Source organism: Ambystoma mexicanum, chromosome 3q, assembly GCF_040938575.1.
Source record: "Ambystoma mexicanum isolate Mex_15411 chromosome 3q, UKY_AmexF1_1, whole genome shotgun sequence".
In the NCBI taxonomy this organism is placed as follows: domain Eukaryota; kingdom Metazoa; phylum Chordata; class Amphibia; order Caudata; family Ambystomatidae; genus Ambystoma; species Ambystoma mexicanum.
Window position 1 is genome coordinate 726,579,811 of NC_090926.1, and position 24,721 is coordinate 726,604,531.

The 24,721-nt window shown below is 44.8% G+C and overlaps 1 protein-coding gene across 1 annotated transcript in view; it reads right to left on the reverse strand.

Annotated features, from left to right (window-relative positions):
- The window catches only part of MGAT5B (alpha-1,6-mannosylglycoprotein 6-beta-N-acetylglucosaminyltransferase B), a 1,313,368-nt gene that overhangs the window by 345,165 nt on the left and 943,482 nt on the right, over nucleotides 1-24,721 (reverse strand). The window contains exon 9 of the mRNA XM_069654653.1: nucleotides 17,023-17,154. Coding sequence (XP_069510754.1) covers nucleotides 17,023-17,154 — 132 coding nt within the window. The remainder of the gene's footprint in view (nucleotides 1-17,022; nucleotides 17,155-24,721) is intronic.

Sequence of the window (24,721 nt, forward strand, 5' to 3'; positions counted from 1 at the left end):
AAAAGAGGGATATGTTCTCAGGATCTGACTGACATGAGGATAGCAAATTAAAAATTAATGGGACATGTGAGGCAAGAATTATTTGACCTAGAGCAGGCAATAAAGGCCAAAAGTGCACAAAGGGAAGAGATTAGTCTCCTGCAAGAGAAGAGGTCTGAGTATGCCCAGACAATACAAGCCTCACATAAGGAAAATTAGTCCCTTTGTGAGGAAAACAAGGGAGTCAATGACCAAGTAGTGGCACACAACAGAGTAATAGAAGCTACTCAAGCCCTGCTAGCAGAGCTCAGAACTCAGGCCTCTATATATCACCAAGTGATAGGGCTGGGAAGAACAAATCTGATAGATTATGAAGGAAATAGCCAGGTACAAACAAGCTTTGAGCCCCCCAAACAGTTAGAGTATGGAAGGGCACCCTCCGACCATGGTGTGATGACCGCCTTACCAGGGACCTCCAGCCAATTCGTCACATTATATGCACAGGATGCTGCTAACTTCATGTCAGCCAGCTTGTAGGAACAGGGAAACATGAGGCAGTTGGACTCAATCAGGCCTAGTATAACTGAGCCGGAAGACCAGTCCTTATCAGATATTGATAGATATTTATCTTTATCCAGATTTAAAAATACCCTAGCAGATACTTCTGACCAAGAGGGCTCCTATGACGAGAATATCAGGGAGTTAGGGCCTCATTACGAATCAGGCGTTAAGGGGTTAACGGCGCGGTAAACGGCGCCGACCCTTAACACCTGATTACAAGGTCCGTTAGCGCCATGGTGATATTACCGCCTGCTTTTTACAGGCGTTAAGATCCATGGCGCTAAGGGACCATGGTGCTAATTACGCCACCGTAATTTACGGTGGCGTAATTAGCGCCTTCCCCACTCCCATTATGCCCTATGGGGCAAAAATGGGAATGGGGAAGGGTAAAATGGGAAATGGGGATTTACCGCCCCATTCACCTTGGAATGGGGTGGTAAATCCGCCATCCACCATGGTGTAAACATAGTTTACACCATGGTGGTAAGGGTACGGCCCAGGCTGTAATTTACCGCATTGGTCGTAATGAGGCCGTTAGACTGGCAGAAACACAAATTAGAAAGGGACCAACTGGTCCGCTTTGAAGACAGAGAAGAATCAGAGTCCAGGCCTCAAAATAGTATCTTAAAAACGTTCACACATTCAAGGAGGTGGGGGGATTGTTCCACCACACCTGGAAAAAGGGATGAGGAGGATGTGTACTCCCCTGTGCGAAAAAAGGGGAGCCTAAGGGTAGTCAGAGAGCCCATGGTACCACAGGGGAGAAGAGACCAGACCCCGTCATTGTGGGAGGGATGTCCAGCCTCATGAAGGCAGGGAGCTCCTAAAGGACAGGGAGGGGACCACCGATGGTAGCATCTCTGAGTCAAAGGGTGAATGGACTCAGATGCAAGGGGAAAAGAAGGCTGCCAAACAGAAGAGAGGTCTTGTAAAAGACCCACATTGGAAAATAAAAGCCATCAGTAGCTTTATGACACCATATCACAAAAATGCCAAATACTCAGTATGGGAGCATTTATAACTGTATGAAAGATGATGATGTCATTTGGCATAAAAAAATATCACAATTCCATGGTGTTTGTCAAATGGACATCCTCCCCGGAATACTCCAACTTCTTTGCAGGGCTGGAGGATCACGATAAACAAAGATGGTCTACCATCTAATGACAAAAATAACACCAAAAATAAAAAAACATCAAACACCCCTGCTGCTGCCAAAGTTGAGGAGGTTAAAAATACACCCATTTTGGACATGGAAATAGGGGGGGGCTAAAAATACCCCCCCCTCCAGTTTGAGAGGCAGAGGAAGCCCTCTGATCAGTCCCAATCGGGTGGTAGCCAGGCAGGGTACCTGACAAATACTTGATCTGACACTGCCACCTATATCAGCCTGAGGTACAAGGGTAACAGACCAATCTTGGGGTATGTATGGACTTCCACGGCATAAGGGGGGGGTCCAATCAGGTAAGTACTTCCCCAGGAAACCTCCCTCAAAACTTCCCTCAAAACTTCCCTCAGGAGGGGAGAAATACTCTACCCTCCAACTTGAGTTTCTTTCCAAGATACCCTCAAAACCTCAATTTTCGGAACAAGCCTCCTCCCAGTCCATGCTGTCAGGACAATAGATCCCTAAATCAGTGAGAAGGGATACCAAAGATGGAGGGTTATCAGGGAAACCCCCAATACCCAAGCTACTCTGGGAGAAGGGACAGCTACCCTTTCCGAGAGCACCAAAGGTACGTATCTAGACTCCCATACCAACCAGAAAGGATGTCTGAACCAGGTGCAAAGTTTGACACAAGGCCTGGGTCGCATGTTGAGGGCTCAGGAGAGCCCTCAAATGGATATGACTTCCCAGAGCAGCTCAACACCTGTGCCTGGTGTCCCGGCGTAATGTCAATCAACTGATTCGAATGGAGGAGGCCCGCGGGGAAGGGAGTTGTGAAGCCCTAAAAGAAGCTTCCTTTCTCACCAGAGCAAAACCCCTGGAAACCTCTGAATCTGAACCTGAACCCAAATCTCCTACCCCCGAAAAGCTGGAATAGGGAACAGAGGGTAAGTAGGAGAAATCAAGGGCCAAAGAAAACACATTTTGTGGAGGAAGACTGCGTCATCCCGTTTGAAGGGGAAGAATCCCTGGAGGATTCAGGTAAGACAATCTTTGCTTTCAGGGATGAGGCAGTTGGACTCAATCAGGCCTAGTATAACTGAGCCGGAAGGCCAGTCCCTATCAGATATTGATAGATATTTATCTTTATCCAGAGGGAAGGAGGGATCCCTCCCAAGGAAAGATGGGTCCCAAAAGACCCTAACTTAGAATGAGTAAGTATGAAGACTGTCGAGAACCAACTATTCCTGAACCCCAACAACGTCACCCAGATGACTCTGAACGCAATGAGGGATCCTCCCCCCAAACAGGTTCGGGCAACTGTCTGCAGGATAAAGGGGACAGCAAAGAATCAGGGGAAAAAGGGGACTTCCCCAGCTGGCTTGTTGCTGTGTGAAAAAAGTTATTTACAGATTCCTTGACTGCGACACAGAAAACTGTCCAAGATCACACAGTGTCAGAGTTCAAAATAAAGAAATTAACTGCCAGGCTGGCAAAAAATTCACATTTTCTTTGCCTTCTTGAATAGGGGGGAGGGAGATTTTATGCCTCTGTCAAGGTCCAGGGTCAATGTGCATTCTCAGCACTGGTGGATACCGGATCCCAAGCCACCCTTTGACCAAATGAATTCAGGAAGGGTGGAGAGTCCCCAAATTCCCCTCACACTTCTTCCTGGGCAACTCCAAAACTTCAATGGAAATGATATTTCCATCGAGGGACTGCAGATCTGGAGATCAAAATAGGGCGACATAGGGTGAAACACCCGGTAATAGTCGCCACTCCAGAGGGCACACCTTGTCTACTGAGGAATGACCTCCTCCGGAGGTTATGATATGATATGATATGACATTTGTAACGCGCCCATACACAAGTCTTTCAAGGTGCGACGAGGCAAGGAAGGGGGAACAGAGGGTGGACAGAGACAATGATCTTACTAGGCCCAGTGACATTCAGATTGCGCAAGTGCAGGGGAGGGGTGAGGGGAAAATCACCAGGGGAAAGGGGAGGGGCAGTGCTGTACATGGGATCAAAACAAGAACAAGGAGTGCTGCCAGCATGTGGGAGGTGCAAGGGTAAGTGCAGACAGCATGTGTCCAAAAGGGCAGGTAGGGGGACCGTAGGGTTTCAGATACAGACCTAAGTGCAAGGGTTGCCGGGAGGCAGTTCGAGTGTGCAACTGGATGGGCAGGGACACACCCCTGATTGACTGCATGAACAAGGTCCTCTGGACTCAGACTAACTGGCCAATCAAATTGAACCAAAGTACCAATTATGTGAGTTTAAATGGCACATGCTACATGATTGAACAACTGACAAAAAATGAATTTCACTTTAGGAACAATCAATTCCAGACATCACTGTCATATCTGTAGGAAAACAAACTGGTGATGGGAACCCTTCTCCATTTTTGAAAATTAACCTTCCTCCCAGTTTTAAGTGCCATTCCACACTAGAAGGAAATACTCTGAAATTTTAGACCAGTCCACAACCATAGAAGAACCCAAATCCCATGACAAAAGAGAATGAAATACCAGCTCAAAGTTTGGCTGATATCCAGAAAATGGGTGAACAGCTGTTTTTCCCCATTCTGGTAAATGAAAGGTGTGGGGGATCTGTTCTCTCCAGAGTATGCCTGAATAATGGAAAAAGCTTCATTAGTGAAGCATTATTCAGGAAACTCCCAAAAGATAAGACCATTGCATCGTTTAAGTTGATTGATAAGTGGGAAATGGACCTGGAACTCCAAATTCCAAACATCTCCTGCCTAGCAGGTGCATGCTAAAAAGGGCCATTAGTGATAAAGGCATAGAACATAATGGCTGGGTTGTGAGAGATGTCCCCTCCGCCTTTCACTTAGGCAGCGACATTTGCAATCGATTCACAATTAATATGGACCTAATTACAAAGCCTAGTCCCGATTGGGGAGGTACCCCATGGGCTTTTTGGTCAGCTCAATTGCTGCCGTATGCAGTTGAAGTTCAAATGGGAGAAGCGGTCCCCATCCTCAGACAGGTAAGACAATTCACAAGTCCACTAAAAATGAACAAGGACAGAACATCAAAAATAAGGACGCTTACAAAGAATTTGAATTATCCCCTCCAACAGCAAGGTTTGTATTTACATCTGACACGCCTAGTTGACCTAGAACACAACACCATTCAAATATTGGTGGATAACCGCAAGCCTAGAAGTATTACTTTGGTTGTAGATACCTTTATTGGAATGGCGGTTGAGGCCCAACATTATTCTATTGACTTAGGAAATTAGATCATGGGACCAATTCCAAATGACTGTTACAATGGTGACAACGATATCTCTCCAGAAAAGATTTTCTCCCCTTATGGTGGGGAAGAGGTAACACATGACATCAGGAAGGATGAGGTGGTATTTGAAGTCAGAGGTGACTACCTCCCCTCCCTGAAACCTCATGTCCAGGCCAACACCATAACAAGAAATCTCTTCGCGCAATTGGAGGATACTGCCAGGATTGCAAAAGCTGAGGTTTTTCAAGGCTATAAGCAGATGGTAAAGGAACGAATCAACCTTGCTGATGACTGTGAGACCGAGGAACAAAAGCAGAAACTGACACGGGTGTTTTGGGATTTTCAGAGAATCTTTGCCGTGGACTCGTACAACTGTGGTTGCACCGAGATACATACAACCGCCATACCAACGGACCCTGAATTAGCTCAGTATTGGTACAGCAATACCGGTTGCCTCTCATGTCGATGGAGTCACTCACAGAGATTATAAAGAAGTTAGAATCCCATGGGATAATTCATCCAGTCCACAGTACCTTTAATAACACTGTACTGGGGATACGCCAACCCAATGGCCAAACTCAAACTAACTGAAGCATGTTCTAAAAATATGACAGCCTTTATGTACCATCTTCTGTTTTATCAGTTTATTCCAATAAGTGGTATGTAGTTTAATGAAGGATTCAAGTCAAATACTAACCCACTTTGATTTAATTAATTTCTATTGTATATTATGAACTGTTTTAGTTGTGTTTGAAATTATAAAATAAACCATTTTTGTGATAGAAATTGGTTGTGCAGATAATGGAGTAACCAGCATTCATGAAATGTTAATCAGTGTGTCACCAACCCAAATATAAATGGACAAAGAGAGGGGTAATCAGTCCTTCCTTCTATTATATGAAGTTAAACAAAAGGGTCCACATATCGAGATGGCCCCTTCCATACATCGATCAGGGACTGGCCCAGATGCAAGGGTCAAAGGTGTATACCACCATTGACCTGACCAATGTTTACTGGACAGTACCCATGAGTAGGGAAGACCAGTACAAGCTTTACCTTTCGGATGGCAGCATTACATGTGGACCCGAACGCCCTTTGAATCCATAAACTATGGCACCAAATTTAACATCTTTCTGCAAAAGGCCATGCCCAACTTGAGCAAAAGGGGAAACCTAGCCTATGTAGAAAATGTTTTAATCAAGAGCTTAACTGTGGAGGAACACATATCTGAAATACGATATATGTTGACCCAGTTGCAGAAAGCCAGAGCAAAACTGTCCTTTCAGAAATCACAGTGGTGTAAGACCAGCATGAACTTCTTAGTGCATGAAATCACCCCTGAGGTTCTCAGTCCCCTGGCGGAAAAGGTGGAAGCCTTATTGAAATTAAAAGACCCTGATACTCTGCTGGAACTACAAAGCCTTCTTGGGCTTACTAATTATAGTAGAAAGTTCATAATGTACTAAACAGGGGTCATATGACCCTTGGTCCATTAACTAAAGTCTGGGGTCAAGTGGGAGTGGGGTCCAGAACAATCCAAGGCAGTGAAACGACTAAAGAGAATCCTTTGCCAAGCACGTTGCTTAGCTTACCCCAAAAAAAACAAGGAGATCTTCTTGGAGAAAGGGTTCTCAAATACTTGCTTAACTGCAGTATTATATCAAAAGCATGATAATGTCAACAAATTAATCTCGTATGCGAGCAAGACTTTGTCCTCTGTGGGGGAAAAATTCAACGATTGAGAAAAGTCACTCCTGGCAACGGTGTGGGCATTGAATAATTACTGCCCATTCATTCAAGGTGAGCACATCATTGTTGAGACTCCTAACCAAACCTTGCAATATCTCCAAAGTGACCGAATTTGAACAGGGCATGTAAGTAATTCCAGAATAACTTCCTGGATTCGGTACATGCAAGGCTTTTCTGTAGAGGTCACATATGGCCAAAATAAGAAGAGTCCCTTAGCGCAAGGTTTGGCTGACTTGCATGACTGTGCTCAAGAAAACTGCCTCGAGGACGAATGTCTGAAGACCCAAGACAACATGGAGGCATACTTTACTTCCCCACATAAAGTCTATGAGAAGACACATTTCAGGGGATAACCACAGTTTATGTGGATGGGTGCTCCTACCATGTTGATAATCACGGGGAAAAAGAACTGGTGGCTGGCATTGGGAATGCCTGGGTGAATGATGTCACCAAAGCTCTCTTCTGGATAGAATATAGGTCTCCAATGTAGTCAGGTGGCAGAGTTGATGGCAGAACTTCGAGCCATCCTCACTGCTGTGCAACACCAACTCCAAGAACTCGGCACAATCACTGATTCAGATTAAGTCAGGAATGGGTTTGTGGAGCACCTAATTAACTGGAAAAATCGAGACATGCTGTGTGTGAATAACTAACTGCTCAAGCATGGGAAATTAATCCAAGCTATTGATGATCTGGTCACTGCAGACAAGAGGGACCAGACCAAACTGGAAATTACTTGGCTGACCAGTTAGCCAAAACCAGAGCCATCCACAGGGATCACATAGAAACCGAATCCTGTGGGGGAAATCCAGGTTGCTGCTGTCACCAGGTCCCAAACGCATGCCCAAAATGAACTCTCAACTGACCAGTGGAGTAAGAAAACCCCAGATGCTGTTTTTATTACAGGACATGAGGAGGACCCGATTATTGGGAAATTTGATATTGAAGACTCCTTGAATTGTTCTCTGACCGAATCCGATTATATCAGGAAGGAGGATCTTTGGTTGTTGATTAAGTTTTACAAGATGTTCTGAATCCAAGACGTTCTGTTGGTGCCCAGATCCATTTCTGGATGTGACCAGCGGGTGGTACCTACCTCATTCCGAAACCTGATGTTAACTCACGTGAATGGCGCAGCCACCCCCGGTCATAGGGGATTTTATACAACTTTGGAAATCTTGCGAGAGGTTGGATACTGGCCACACATGTGTCAGGACATCGATCAATACTTGAAGGGGTGTCTTGAGTGTGCTCAGTTTCAGCCAAGTGTTCTCACACACAGAGTTCCCCTACAAAAAAGGGGAATAACACTGCCTTGGTCAGATTTGCAAGTAGATTTCATCAGGCTCATGATTCGCTCCTCTAGTGGAAATGTACACGTTGACCATGAAATGCCTGTTTATCAAGTTGGTGGAATGTCTCCAAGCCCCAGTGTGCAAGCAGAAACAGCTGCTGCCCTAATGATCAATCATATCTTCTCGGGTTTCGGCCTTCCCCAAAGGATTGAGTTGGACCGACAAAAATTTTTCACCAGTGAGGTGATGACAAAGATGTGGGAGAACTCGGGGTAAAGAGAAATCTCCACATTGCCTTCCACCCTGCCTCCAGTGGGCGAGTTGAGAGGTACAATAAAACGATTCTGGGCATCCTGAAGAGGTTTGTGGTGGACTCTGGGCTTAATTGGGACATCCGATTACCACTTGTCCTGATGGTCATCAGGTCTACACCATATTCTGCAAAAAAAAAGTCACCATTCAAGCTCATGACTGGATGTAAAAGGGTGCTATGTCAGCATCTACTCTACAGCACTTAAGAGCAGACCCTGGTCAATATGTCCACGACCAATGAGTGCCTTGAGAATTTACGAAAACACCTTCAGCACGCTTTTGCCTACACTCAGCAAAATTTAGAAAAGTCAGCAGAGGGGGATGAAAACCCACTTAGACTTAAAGACCACCATGAAAGAGTACCAAGTAGGAGACAGGGTCTACCTGTACATCTTCCAAAGGAACCAGACCAAGGAGTGGAAGTTCCTCCTCTTCTGGCATGGTACCTTTGAAATTGTAGATAAATTGTCACCTGTCACCTACAAAATCTGCATCCCTAAAGGAGAACAAACGGAAGAGAAATTGATTCACATCATTCAGTTAAAAATCTGTCATCTAAGACGGACCTTCCGACTGATTGAAGAACCCAGTGAGGGGAGAGACCAGAAAACATCTGAAGAGTAGGGGTAAAGAATTGGAACCCAGATGGAGATAATCACACAATTACAGGGATTAGAACAACTCACACTTATTTTGAAGTTATTATGAATAATTGTCATTTAAAAGTTTTTTGTGATGTCATAAAATGTCTCTTGTTGTCTTGTTGTCCATTCACACATCAATAGCGGGAAAATAGTAATGTATGAAATACTTAACCGCTATTTTATTCTTGGCAGTTTAAATAACTCCTTACCTCTACAGGCCGGAGGTGGAGCTGCCAGAAAGGTATGGGACCAGGACCAAAAAAAAACTAAAAATCCAAAATGAGTGGAGTTTAGACCTGAGTGCCACTCCCTCATGGACCAGGACATAGCTCCCACAGAGATCCCTGGAACAAACCCAGGCCACAAGGAAACGGGCACCCCACCCTCTCCTTGCTCTTCTCTGTGTCTTACAAATCAAAGAGCCAGGAGGGGGAATCTGTGGGGTGAAATATAGCCCCTGGATGCCAGAAATAAAGAGGCCAGAGTCAGTTATGAGGACTCACCAAAATACACGGTCTGCACAGAAATAATGTCAGACATAAGGCCTTGTGCACACAAATGAAAAGGAAATAAATGGTGCCTCAATGTCAGAATATTGAGAGGTGTGCAATGCCTTTCAAGAAGGGAAAGAAAGACACGTGGCAATTATGTTTTTATAAATTCATGGAGAGCTGCACCCAACATATGACAGAGCAGTGCACAAAATCCTCAATGAGATGCCAGACATGTGTTCAAGCAGTTGCAGTGAAATGGAGCTCCTTTCATGTGTAAAATAAATAAAATGTCATTTTTGGTTTTCTCTCCAAAGTGACAATCTGCAAAGTGAAATGCTCACCAAAACCCTAAAAAGTGTGAATATGATGCTCTCATTTAACAAGCGTATGCAAGGGACAACTTAGAAGTGACATGTATATGTATGCTGAAACTGTGTGCCTTCTAAGAGCTTATTTAAAAGTGAAATGTGAGTTTAAAAGGTCATTTGCAGCTGGGCGCATACAAGTTCAGTTACTTCAGTAATTAATTGACCTCCTGCTGCCCTGAAGATCTGACTTGGGTTTCATCATCAAACAAAGCCAGTTCTTCACTATATAGACAGAAAGACAATGCTTCTGATTGAAAATTCGGAGGGGAACTGATAAGCCTTGTCTGTTCTGGCAGCACTTGTGACCTGCAGTCACAAGTCCCACAAACAGTGCATTAGCTTGACCATTAAGCCTTGAAGGGGTGGCAAATTCGAAACACAGACCTCTCTGCTTACGTTTATGTGCTCAAGGAGGAGAAGTGAAACTTAGAAAAAGGTGGAGACCCAGAAAATGAGGAGTGACACTGTACATTGACCTAAAATGGGAGCAATGCATTTTATCGTGTAACATGGACAGTGTACATCATACAACAGTCATTCCCGGCTTTTATGAAAGATGACAGTCAGCCCCTTCTAGCCATGCTTGTGGCATAAACACAACTAAAGTTATTAATGAAAATGTGATTTGGGCCTCTTGTGATTTCCAGAGATGTTAAAAGGTTGATAAAAACATGCCCATCATAATTAATATGACACCCGTACAAGCGGCATATTTTTCACTGATATGGTTTCAGAATAAATGAAGACAAACTATCTCTGCACAGAAAGGGCATGCAGAGTCTAGATTAGTCTCATTTGATTCACCTTAAAATGTAGTTCTCAAAAATGTATTCATACATGCCAAGATGTGAAAATTAAAGGTACTTGCCATGTGGTGAGAGTTTTGATCCAAAAACATTACCGAGCCCACCTAAGTGGGATTATGAAGCTCTCTCCTACCTCAACTAACCCAAATCACTCCCACATCCCCTTGTCCTATCAGCACACAGATGGGAGGGGGGATGTGAAACTCAACCAATCCCTTTCGCGGGAAACATAACAAGTTAGTGATGTAATTTGCTCTATATCTAAGCCAGCTTGCCTAAGAGCTGGACTTCTCCCACTAATTCCAAGAGATGGCCTGCTGCCAAAATTGGTGAGAAACATCCCAGCAGAGAGAGGCCTTGGAGGATTCATAGGAGACCTTGACTGACCCCCTTTTCTGCCCAGCGGTGCACTGACGCTTCCTGATGCCCAGTCCAGACATCTCCTACAAGAAGATCTGCCCAAAAAGCTAAGATTGTCTAGGCCCTATATGTCACAGCATGGTGTTAGTGATTTCCCCATTGAAAATCCCCTGCTTGCCCATGTAGATCCATAGCATATGTATCAAAGTAAATCAATTAATTCCCCTATTACATTCATGGGATCTGTATTGTTGGCATTCTAAACCAACCATCTTTTCCCAGTGGGTTTTGAGCCGGTATAGTCATAAAGGTTTGCCCAAAAGGAGTAACGTGTCCCATGTGTGTGTTAGCAGCGGGGTAAAAAGAAAATTCCCCATTGAACACCTTCATGTTAAAGCACAGGTGGAAAAAGCCCAGTAGTGCCTGTGCATATGCAGGGTGAAAAATTAACCTGCACCTGTGTACGCCTTGTGCTCTGCAAAACAAATTTCCCCATTTGGATTTTCTTTATTGCATCGCATCTGTAAGTCACACTTTAAACCCTATTTTCCCATTGTGCTCTGACCAAAATCCCAAAGCACTATCTGTTCTTGTTAGGTATAGAAAAACGAATTTCACATTTCTTTCCATGCTTACCCATTGAAACTGTGCCAGATAATTCCAAACCGATTTTCCCATTGTGTGCTGACTAAAACTCCCAGCCCTGTGTGTTATTGTGAGGTGTAGCAAAAAAAAAATGTGTCCCATTGCCTTTCTGTCTCCCCTATTGCTTTTGTGACCCACTATTCCAAAATGCTATTTTTCCCTTGTGTTTCCACTCCTTTCCACTATCTTCCATTCAAAAGAGTCAAGTCTAATTGATGTTTGGGGTGTGAAGGTTGCTGGGAGAAAAGAATAACCCTGTTTGAAATCATTGTATGTCTTGAACTGTTCTTTTCTTGTATTGGTGGGTGATTTAACGGAAATTGATTGTGACAACATATCTATATGTCAGTGCCTTTATGGACAATATTGTGTTTTGTGTTGCCACAACATTGGTGACTGATGTAATCTATTTGTGATATTTGGTATATTCTTAATACACACCGGCCTGGTTCCTAGTCCATTGTGGCACCGGGTATTTGTTGAGGTTGTGTGCGAGACGGGTTGGAGGCCTTATCAAAAAGGACCTGACATAAAATTAAAAGTGTTTTTATTGTGCACCACACTCCTTGTGGGGGAAGAATCTCCCTGATTTGAATGTGACCGTGTAATAAACCACGACAATCTCTGGTATTTAGTTCCGATAAGGATTCAGGGCCAGATTGACCCCTCAGCCTTTCGGCCCGTGGCTGGAATCGTCCCTAGGAAGTGGGAGCAGGTTTCTGGACATGCCTGGGCTGGTTTAGAAATAAAGAATTTGAAAAAAATAGATATTTTTTTTCCATTTTTTTTTTTATTTGAAAAAAGCCTTTCATCCTTCTTAGTTCGATAAATGAGTACCAACACAGGTTGGGTGATATTGTATGCATATTTGTTCTATAAAAAAGAGCTTAAACGTAAGTGATATACAATAACATATTGTCATGTGGCCTTGGACGTCTGCTTGGATTCACAGTAATTTAGTGCACTTAGGAACAATGATATTTGATGCCACTTCCTGTTTTGTCAAGGGGTGAAAAGTTGTGTGTCATCACTTCCCGGAAATCACTTTGGGGGGGTCAAATGACATCACTTCCGGTGATGTCATAAGAGGTCAAGGGTCGTGAGGCGAGAGGTAGGCCACTTTTTTGACGCGGGGGGTGCAACACTTTTTATAGGGTGACCGGGCCTATTTCTTGTCCCAGTCCGACCCTGTAAGGATTACATTACATGTTTCATTATGCAATATCTGATACATCCTAGAGGGTTAACAGTGATGCCACGCTCTAAATGAGCTCCCCAGTGTCCTACGTGTGATCTGGCTGGCGTTCTTTCCTTGCATTCATTGAACTACTAGGGATGACAGAGGTCGAACAAGATCTCGGGCTGTGGGATCCTAGGAGGCCCGAGGACTGCACCTGAGGAGAAGCATGGATAATCAGGGCTATTTTCGTGTCCTGTGTGCATTTAGGGCTACTTGGGTAGTATTGCGATTTACTACTGGAGGGGTGTTGGAATGGTGGCTACTGCTGTAATCATAGGGAGGCAGGGAGGGCAAAGGTGGTGGAAGGGAGTGCTCAAGTTACATCGATTGACTCTTATATTTGTGAGAAAGGTTCAATATTTGGTCACTTGATTTATGTCTTTTAAAATAAATTAATCAACAGAATGTTCCTAAAATGAAATAAAGAGCAGCCTGTTGTTCTTCCCTTTTGTCTGATTTACCCAAACATAGCCTTGTGCCACTGGGCATGCCAAGACCTCTCCATGCCCCAGAAGTCTGCATTTGTCAGGGAATAAGCGGAACATTGTGGTAAGGGTAGGTGGTGAGTCGTGTAGCTAAATGTTGTCTTGTCCAACCCTCTCTTCTCAAGATCGGTTGTCTGAGGTGTAGGACTCAAGAGGGCCACTGTTCCAGGGGCTAGAAAAGATGATTCGCATAAGACATCAGTCAGCAGAGCTATCCCTCAGGTTGCACAGATTATCTAGGCTCAGAGAGCAGAGCATCACTCAGGCTGCACAGAGTGTTCATGAGTAGGCCTCACATGGTGTAGTTACCTATTGTACTACACAGACTTCGCGCACTCAGATATCAGTGCTGTCGCACAGGTTAATACATGAGCTCCACCGGATCAGAGTATCTCAGTCCGGTTCAGCTGTAACTGCTATTGGGGGGTAAAGGCGAGAAATGTGCTTTAACTTCACAAAGAACAGTTCCGGAATGGTGAAACTGGTGAAAATGCTGCAAAAAGTAGAGGGAATGTTAACAGTAAAAAATAGTAGTGGAACTCTGCTACCGACCGTTCCCGCTCATTTCAACCACTGGGTGTGCATCTGAAAATGGTGGGCCCTCACTCCCCAGTACCATAGTAGAGTGGAAATCCATATGCTTGTGAACCCTCAAAGTCTTGTGCATCAGATCACACCCAGCACTGTTTCCTGGAGTAGCTGAAAGGCTGCATGAAGGCAAAGTCCTTGGACTGCAATGGAAGGCCCTCTGCCTTGCAGCCTTCCGGCCTAGTGGTTTATGGCAACCCAGCCCAATATCAATTATGCAGCTACAGCTCCCAAAGGGCAAGGGACAAGCAACATAACAAGGAAGCCTGGGCGTTACCCCACCCTCGGACAAACCTTCCTTTTAAAGCGGTTTGTGGTTAATGATGCCTCTTTACAGGAGAAGCCAGGCTGCAAAATACCCACTCCACACAGCAGGAGGGCACGCCAATAGCAAATTCCCCAGACTGGGCAGTACCCTGTGAAAGCTGCAGCCGCCAGACAGCATGGAGGTGCTGACGGCACCCATTGCCAGATGATCGCCCACTGCCAACCCGACTGCCCTATGAGTGGCTACAGAGGGAGAGGTGCTGGTCTGGGCTAGATTTGCAGTGGTCTGCTTCCATTTCCGGCATCCCCCAATGATGCGCTGGACGTTTGGTGTTGGGTAAATACAGCCCCGTTAACCACAAACCGCTTTAAAAGGAAGGTGTGTCCGAGGGTGGGGTAACGCTCTGGCTTCCTTGTTATTTTGCTTGTCCCTTGCCCTTTGGGAGCTCCACCGGGTGCATTGGCTGTAGCCGCATAATTGATATTGGACTGGGTTGCCATAAACCACTAGGCCGGGAGGGTGCAAGGCCTTCCATTGCAGTCCAAGGACTTTGCCTTCATGCAGCCTTTCAGCTACTCCAGGAAACAGTGCTGGGTGTGATCTGATGCACAACAAGACTTTGAGGGTTCACACGCATATGGATTTCCACTCTACTATGGTACTGGGGAGTGAGGGCCCACCATTTTCAGATGCACACCCAGTGGTTGAAATGAGCGGGAACAGTCGGTAGCAGAGTTCCACTACTATTTTTTTACTGTTAACATTCCCTCTACTTTTTGCAACCATTTTCACCAGTTTCACCATTCCGGAACTGTTCTTTGTGAAGTTAAAGCACATTTCTCGCCTTCCCCATTAGCAGTTACAGCTGAACTGAAATTTGGTTCAACTCAATAGACTGTCAAGCGGCATTGCTGCAACCCTTGAAAAATGTGTTGCCGGTGGCCCCCTCCCGGGTCACAGTTCCAGATCTTTTGGTACACATCAGCTCTTCAAGCTCTCTTGCACCGGCTCGGTGACCAGTGGTGACAGAGCCAGTGCCAACGGTATCAAAGGGGATTCCAGGGGTAGCAGCTGGCGACCCCCAGCTAACGTCTGGGGAGGTGTAATGCTGGGTTGGGAGTGAGGTAGGTCTGTTACTGGATACATGGATGTTGGCTCAGTGGAATCTGGGGTTTGATGCCCCCTTCACAGTAAGCATCACATTACAAGGTCCATTGCAATGTGGGCGAGTAGCATTGTGGCTTCTTCTGCATTGGACATTGGCGATGGACGGAGCTCGGTCTTTTAGGAGTTTACTGATACATTGTCGATTGTAAAAGGGAAAATATATAACAAGTCCACTCATCACCACTATCCAGTGCAGGAGGAATTGCGATGCTCACCTACATGTTGCAGAGTTTGAAACTAAGAGGAGCTGGAAACTATCTAGCTCTTGCTTGTGGCCTAGAAGAGCCTTGTTAGCTTAAAAACAACTTCTAAGAGCTAATTGTGGCTCCCAGGGCCAACTGATGTCAAACAAACACACCTGTGTGAATCTAACTCTGTGCTTTTGGGACAATCTATAAATAAACATTAGGACACATCTACAATATTTATAAGCATAAGGGGGTCATAAATAATGTGCATCTCATGTGGAAGTTAGAGTTGCCGAACACTAGGTACTAGCTCCTGGTTCCCCAGAGGTGACTACTGGTCACTGGTTAATGCTGGACACCCAGGAGCTGTGTTTATCTCCTGCTTATCATATCTTCATTTTGATCTCTGTGCTGTGACTGGACCAGGCCATCGCTGGCATTTCATACGCAAAATTATTTCTTTACGGAAGGGCCCTGTGTGCCTCGGCCTCTCTAGAGGGGCCTTACCTCTTCAATGAAGAGCGGAGATGCCCACCGTGTACTGAATGAAGCAACCGAGTGTCCTCACCTAGATCCTACGAAGATGGAATCATGTTATGCCTTCAGTGAAGGGTCATGTCCCGTATTTGTATTCCTGGAAAAAGTCTGCACTTTTGCCCTACGTTACACACAGGCTGTGCTGCAGACACTTTGTTCATTGTTGAAGGAGACACTCTGGGCAATAATATGTATTTTTAAGAAGGTCCCCACAACTTTATCTTCTTAAACTCTTCACTGCTTTCCCTTTCTGAAGACGAACCAAATCCTTCACTTGTATGTCATGGCCGCCCACTCAATTTTATTTCTTTATGGAGAAGCCCACCTGCTGGTCTGCCTTGCCTGATCCGTCCCCTATATCTTTATAGTGGCAGACACTGCCCATACCTTCCATTTCTTAAATGAGAGGATCCACTTTTCCCCCAAGGTTTGCTGAAAGGGAGAACGCTCCCTCGATTATTTTAGTGAAGGGACGTTTCTCCCTTGAATTGGTCCCTCCTGCAGGAGTATCCATGCTGCCAACATTTGCTCTACCATCTTGGCCCTCACACCTGTAGTTCATGAACAGCCTCCTTTGTCCTCACCGCACTTAGTGAAATAAACGTATCCTCACCATCATTGAATGAACTGGTCCCCTAGCTTTACCTGAATGTCTGTGACCAGCTCTGCCTTTCCACTGCTGCTTGACGTGCCTTTCACAGACAGGCTGCACTCCATCAGCTTTCTATCTTGAAGGGGAATCTCTGGCCCTACCCGTACCTTTCTTAAAAGAGATGTCCCACCTCTTACCTGTAATGCATGTGCAGACCCACCTTTCACCCATTCCATGCACAGGTTCCATCCCACACCTATATTTCATGGACAGTTTATACCCATCGCCTGCTTTGCGTTGACAGGCACTCTCCCACCAACTTCCTTCCTGGACAGTCTCTTCTCCCACACCTGCATTTCAAGGGCAGCCTCACCTGTATTTCTTGAAGGAGATGCCCATGTGCGCCTTCATTTGCTGCATCCCATGATAGTCTGTGTAGATGAGGTCAAAGTGCAACGGGTCGGTCAAAGGGCAGCTTCCTCTTCCAGGCGGCACACCTAAAGAGCTGAGAGGAAGACAAAAGAAGCTCAATGACAGTCTCTGGTTTACCTGCCTGCTCTCGTTGTCAGCTGTCACTATCCAGGGCCTGTCTCTATTCCTCCACAGTCACCTGTAAAGTAGGAGCTCCCTGACGCAACCTTGGGTGAACTTACGACTATCAGCTCTGAGTGCTGATATCAACTTGGTTCTATGTTCATTAATCGACATGCATTTTATCGATGGGTTTTCTGCCCAAATCTCTTTGGGGAATAAAACCATTGACGTTTTTTGTTTTCATTTTGGAGCTTCCCTCCCAATCCCCCCCTTATTAATATAACACTATTCCCTATTCACCCCGCCGGAGGGACGTCTTTTCACCAAAATGCCATGGGTAGCGGAAGTGACATCACACGACCCTTGACCTCTGATGGCATTACATGAAGTGATGTAATTTGACCACAGGAAGTGATAGGACACGAACTTTCACCCCTTGACAAAACAGGAAGTGGCATCACATTCTATTCTTCCTAAGTACACTACGAAAAATATGGTTACGAAATCACTGTAATGTATATACATTTCATACAAGAATGGATCACCATATTTATCCTTAATATCAGTGTGTATAGGCCCATATTACCAAATTACTGTGAATGAAAGTAGACGTCCAAGGTCAAATGATAATGAGGTGTTCTTATATAGCACTTACGCTTAAGCGCTTTACATAAAACAGTATACATACAATATCACCCAACATGTGTTGGTACTCATTTATCGACCTCAGAAGGATGAAAGTCTGAGTTGGTCTTGCCCGGTTTCGAACCTGTAGATCACACACACATCACAGCAGTGAGTGCTCAACCCACAGAACTATCTTACTGGAAACACTTTTGTATAGGCGCCATACAAATGTCTAATAAATAAATAAATGCATATAGCTATCTTACCGGCTATAGTAAAAAGAGCAATTGCATGTCTGAATGTTCCACAAAGTCAAAAAGCAAATTACACTCTGTAGTCGATACCATTAAACTGCTAACTGAAACTTAACATCAGGCCAGTTTATTTGCAGGTCTGGTGCAAAGTTGGCCACATGTCAAGCCTGCGTGGATCTACTTTTTAGGCTTCAGAGGTTGGCAAAATACATACCATGGGGAGGGTTTATAACAATGTATTAAGGAATTTATATTAGCGCGGGGAATGCCGCACACTCACACAGCATCCCATACTCTGGGCACTCTTTACCTGATACATGCAAACAAACATCCTGAACAGCATGCCAGGGAGATAGGAAAGATAGACCTATTACAACAAAGCATTAATTGTGGCACAATGAAATCAAGGACCACTTTATGTGCTATGGTCAAACATTTCTGCACTGCGCACAAGCTTTTAGGCACAAAGATTTTGTCAAGTGACCGAGGAAACCGAGATGGAATGTCTTTATATGATCATAACGGAGACAACGGCAGAAAAAAGAATGTGATAACAGCAACTTGCGAAAAGCAAAACACATATTCCGAAATGGATGTTTATTCTCCTCTTAATGCTTTTTGGAAGTTTTTGTCTGCATTGTGAATTTGAGGTGTTTAAGAACACACTTAATCAGTGACTCACCCCTGAAGTGTGCCTGACATAATCCTTTATTAAGTCGAGCAATTGCTCTATAGAATTCCAGAAAGACTAAATATTTGTTATTCCTATTCTTTCTCATTTAGGGTCACCACTCAAAGTGTTACACTTGTGGAAGCCCCTGTTGTTTTACTAAGGGGCCTGAACAAGAAAGCTAGGCACCCCAGAAGCAAAGAGCCACGGAGTATCCATTTGTGTACAAATAAAACCTATTTTTAGGGGTAGCAAGGGAGACCACAGGGATAGCAAGGGAGACATCAGGGGTTGCAGCTGCGACCCCTGGTGATCTCCAAATGATGGCCCTGCCCCCGTCCATTATCTACGCTTCCCGACAGCCCCCTATTTTGTTTACTGGGTTTTTCCAGAAAATAAATTGGCAAAAACCCTACTGAAAAAATGCATGTAGATGAATGGACTTTGTACCACCAACTCAACATCGGCAACATACACCCCACCTGACTAACCACTCACACAAACTCTCATTTACACAATAGTCCTCAGCACATCCACCTACCACAACAGCTGGTTCACAGGTCTTTCTGCATTGCCTCCCAGTCAATGGTTATTCTATCATATTTCAATACGCTTCCCCCTTGCAAGACAAGGAATCTCGGCTACCCAGCACTGCTCATTTTACAACGCTCTGTTCCGAGAGTCCGATCAATAGTGGCCTTTCACTCAACACCCTAGATCTTGGGCACTCACCATTGTGATGTGTGCCCCTCTCTCTCAAATCCCACAACCTCCATGGTCTCCCCTTCTCCAAGCTCTTTTGTGTGGCACCCAGATTCCATTCTTTCTCCCAGGTTCTCCCCTTTGAAGGCAGCTCATTGACCACCTTCAAGGGACCTAAGAGATCCTAATATTGAAAGAAGAAGGATGTTCAGGAAACATCTCAACAAATTGAAGCTTAAACTAAAATCGGTGTTCCCTTGGGTTCAAGGATGGGGATGCAGTCAAGCTTAACAATACTCAGTTGCCAACCAACATGACTCTTAGTTCATGTATCCCATGGCAGCTATATCCCTAGGTGCAGAAAAGACATTATGTGCAGCTTATTTCAACAGACACATACACAGTGATATCTTTTAAGCATTTACAGTCAAAAGTCTGTCAATAACTGCATACATATTGATGTACGTCACATATATGTATATACACATACACACAGATATGTGCAGATATACTACTGACTTTAATTTTGATTTGTTGCCCCTAGTGTATTCATAGTCTCCTGATCCCCTTGCTTCTCCCAGTGCGGTAAATACCTTACCAGGTAATATATGAGGGATTTTTGAGCCAAACGAGGCAGTCTAGCCTTGCTCTAAATTTCAAACACCTGGTGGCCTACTATGACATCCATCACCACCAAAGAGTCATGCCTGGTGTGCTGATGCACTATAAAAGACAAATACCAGGTGTCCCACCTGCTCACTTCTTATAAAACAAGACCCATACCTGGGGTTCTGCCTCATTACTCCCCATAACACAATGCCCATACCTAACCCAGACCACATTACAAACCAAACACAAATCACATTACACACCAATCTAACAAGTATAGAATTCATTATGTCATGCACAGAAAAAGAAGATTGTAGCGCATTGTATACATCCTTGATGAAAGCCTAAAAGTACACGGATCCAAAGCAATGTCATCCAAAACAAGGTCTCTGTTTTTGCAGTTGATCTTTCAGGAGATAAATACTAAACTGTTTGACAAGGTCACCTGGATGTAGCCATTGTTTGACACAGGAATGCAGCTTGTGATTATGCATCATTTAAAGAAACCAGCTAGCTAATGCCATTTAGCTAAACAGTTCAACAGGCATATTTATTTTTTTGTACTTTAATGGCCTTATTGCCGAATAAAGTTATTGATGATGATATTTAATTTGTGCCTCAATTTGATTGCCTTGAAAAAGGGCATAGATTAGGTATTTGCTTGAGGAAGTGGAGGATGGGTGTGGCTTTTAGGTACATATGTGTCAATCAAGTTCATAAAACCCAGTGTTCACTCTTGGAGTGATTTTTAAAGGCAAATATCTGTTCCTATTTATGGGCGTGTCTGCTGCCAGTTGCATCTACAGTGCCCCACATTTTGATGTGCTGTTGATAATAATGAGTTGCATCAAGAATATGTGTGTGAGGCCCGAAAGGAAAGTACTGCTCCCTGTGGCTCAGCAACTGCATCCTTCTCATGACAACTCTGACGATAGGCTGACAATATTGCAAGGCTCCCCAAAGAAAGGCTGCATGCTAAGGGGTAGGCAAGGATGTCAATGAGATGCTGCCCACCTGTATGTATATATATTAATTATTGTTTTTTCTAGAGCGAGCAGGCATGGCTTGGTAGAATTTAGTGCAGAAACTCTCCCAGGCCCGGCTGAAGAAGAGCATAGGCCCATTTCAACATAATGGCTGGACCCCCGCCCCTTGCTTAGAGCTGAAGACAATCTGGGCCCCCCCCGTGGAGTGCATACATTTTAATGGAGACAAACACAGCTAGCGGTTAATATCGGCATTTATCATGAGACGAAAAACCAGCAGGTTTCAGAAACACTAAATGGCACTCAACACCTCTTTGTTTCACACCCAGTGGATCCACATCAGCCCCTTGTTGGTAAAGAAGAATATATAGCTTTTCAGTGGGCGTTTAGTGTTACGCACCCCTGTGTGATGAATCAACTTCGGGGCACCAGTGGTTGAGGGATGAATATCGGTTTCTAAAGCAGCAATCAGCCTCACACCTCTAGTACACCAGAAGGGATCCGAACAGATTGGAAACAAAAGAAAATAATAAATCTCATTGTCAATTTTGGTAACGTGGATGGAATGGCAGGCTTATCTCTGCAAGGTTGTGGATCGTTGGTTAGTTGCAACACAGCGAAAATACAATTATTACCCAATGATCAAAGTCAACGTTGTATACAAATATCTACTTTATTATTCAACAGACAATTCTAGCACATTAAAAAATACAACACACCCTGTAAAGGAATGCAGAGGATAAACAATTTCAAGAAGGAAAAGGGATGCACTCTGGATACTGACAGGAGGGTAGTCGGTAATGCAATTAATTGCAATAGTTCAGGGATACTTGGTTTCAGCACAAAGGGAGCATTGGGTCATAAAATGTTACTAGGGGCCGTTGGAGAAGGACAAGGGGGACAGAAACACAATGTACCTTGTGCCTGTATAAGTTCTAGGTTCTCAACAGCGTCAAGTCAGTTTCAGGGTGATGTGTAATTCTGCGACAAAGTTCAAGATGGGAGACAGCTGCAGCTATCAGGCGGCAGGCATTTTGCCGAGTGAGGCTGGACGGATGGCATGCCCACACTCTAGGATGAATGCATGTGTTTTGTTGTGTATAGTGCAACCCTATAAGGGCAATGCTGATGGAGAAACCACAAGGAGATACAGCGATATAATAGAATATTATGGGAGCAAGAAGATAAGAAGGGAAAACTACTAGGGCTATAGTTAGGAGCATATGGAGAGAGGATAAACCGAGTTCCAGGCGGGGCATAGAGCGTAGTTAAATTAAGGCAGACACAGTCTGCATCGCAAGAGGTCCATGGGGGATCTTCCAACTATGTAATCGATCCAGAAGTTGAGATTGGTCAAGCTAAATTACACATATGCCCTCCAAACTAGATTTAAGAGCTTCTGTGGCATATCCCATCCCATCAGGAGCTCAACTCTCTGGAACTAAATGTAACTCTTAATTCTATTTGAGGGTGAGGACCTGAAATTCCAGAGAGCTATGAAGAATTCCATTTTTCACTAATGTTTATCACTAATTCCTGGTGCTTCCCTTCCCTCAACGGGGGAAGGGAAGCTTCTATGCCATACCTGGAACTCTGTTGCTATCAGGCGGCAGGCATTTTGGCGAGTGAGGCTGGACGTATGGCTGCAGGCTGGGCCTACCCAGCAGCTCGGGGTCAGGAATCATTGTCTCAGTGCTGGCGGGCATGTCTGAAGCACTGTTTGAGGCATCTCAGATTACATTAGTGACTGTGGCGTGACAACAGTCAGTGGTGCAGTCGGTTGCAGCTCAAGGGGCTCCACTGGCTCAAAAATGTCCATTAAGGTGGACGCTGGTTGATGCTTGTCGATGCACTCTTCCTAGCTTCTTCACTGGGCTTGTGTCATCCTTTAAGGTGGATGGGCCAAAGCTGAGAAGAGTGTTGCAGGCAACAGCCTTGTCCTTGGTTTGGTTTAGAGACTCTCTGGCACTTCCCAACTGGGAAGCTTGCTTGCAGGTCATGCTGCGTGTTGGCTGGGTGCTGGTTCTGGAGCAGCTGGAGGGTCCTCTGGATTCAGTATCTCCCTCTGTTCCATGGAGATGTTTAGGGGAGGGATCTTGCTTCCCTCTTTGAAAATCCTGGCCTTCTTTCACAAGTGGAAGCTGTATGGCAGACTGTACCATCAGTCAGGGTTCAAATCAGTTCTCCTCATTACTCCTTGCAAAGTTTTCAGATGATCTCCCCAAATGAGTGGCTCAACCCTATTTTCAAGACAAATGGGCCACTGTGATTGGTGCAGGCTAACTGTACCTTAATGAACCTTTCCTGGGTCCCCACCAACAATCTCCTTTATGCATGAGGTCATAATCAGGGTGCCTTGCAACAGAAAAGGTAAAGGGGAGAAAACATGTGATACTATGTCCCACCCATCTTCCTGTCTGTTGTAGATCAAATGGTCTCTCTAGTTAATTGAGCTGTCTGTGGTTCCTGATTAAAGAGGTAGGTCTCCATTGAAGCTGTGGCGGGACCAGACTTTTAGTCTTCGCCAAACAACATACTTGTACTTTCTGAACGAGGTCCACCTGCGGGGATGACTACTGTAAATACATAGTTCCAGACATGACAGATCACTGCCCTTGATACTGAGAGGTGAGAGATTGCTTCAGGTTGACAGTGCATATCAAATGTTGTTGAGGATTTCCTGTCCTTTGTTGGTCCTGTGACGAGGCCTCCCGTGGGCCTGTTTGAATTAACTGATTAGTGTGCGAGGCTGCCACCAACAGCTAACACAGGAAGGGTCAGATTCATGGAGCCTTTGTTACTTAATTAGGCTGGCCATGGCAGGAGGAAGGTGTTGCCTTTGGAATTTGGAGATGCCTTGATGTACTCTTGGCTGTCATATTCCAACTATGACAGGGGGGACAGCGCCTGTAGGCAGTGTCCACCCAGACTACACAGGTCTATGTGTATGTCATGCAGTGAGCATAGGAAAATGTGTGTGGACTAAGTCCACACATTTTCCGGAGGTTGATCTACATCATTAATTTTCATTTAACATTTAAAAATACCCCAGGCAAGCGCACACCCACCGTGCAGATGGTTGAATTCTTCGCACCCTGACCGTCTTGTGATAATCACAAGCTATTAATGCCTGAGTGTGTTTATTTGCTTTGAATATTTGCTTTGCAGCGCATGCGTTACAAAATGAATTCGCTGGAGCCCTTCAGTTTGTTACTTCAAAGCTAAGTGCATGTGACAACCTGAAGTTCTACAGCAAATTAAGCTTGTAACGCGAACACCGCAAAGCACATGCCGACCTTGCACTCTTCAACCCGCTTTGTGCTTGGCACGCCTGCCCCTTCCCTCTTTCCGGATTTCTTTCAGATCCATGGTTAATCTTCACGCCTTATGTTATGGTACAGGTTTTTCCACGCTTTGCAATTATTTGCCTCTCCGGCAGCTCTCCATTACTCACCTTGCCAAATCCAGTCCCTTTTCTACTTTATGTCCATGGTGGTCTCCCTCTGAAATCCCCAATGCCCCACACAAATCTCCAGGCCCTCTCCACAACCCAATATTGGTACACACAAGCCCTCGTCCATTCTGTCAGGGGCATACAAACAGCGCAGGGCATATGGTTCAGCTCAGTGATTTAGGTCCCTTTTGAAGGCCAATGTCTCAGTAATCAGTGGAGCTCGAATCTACCATGTG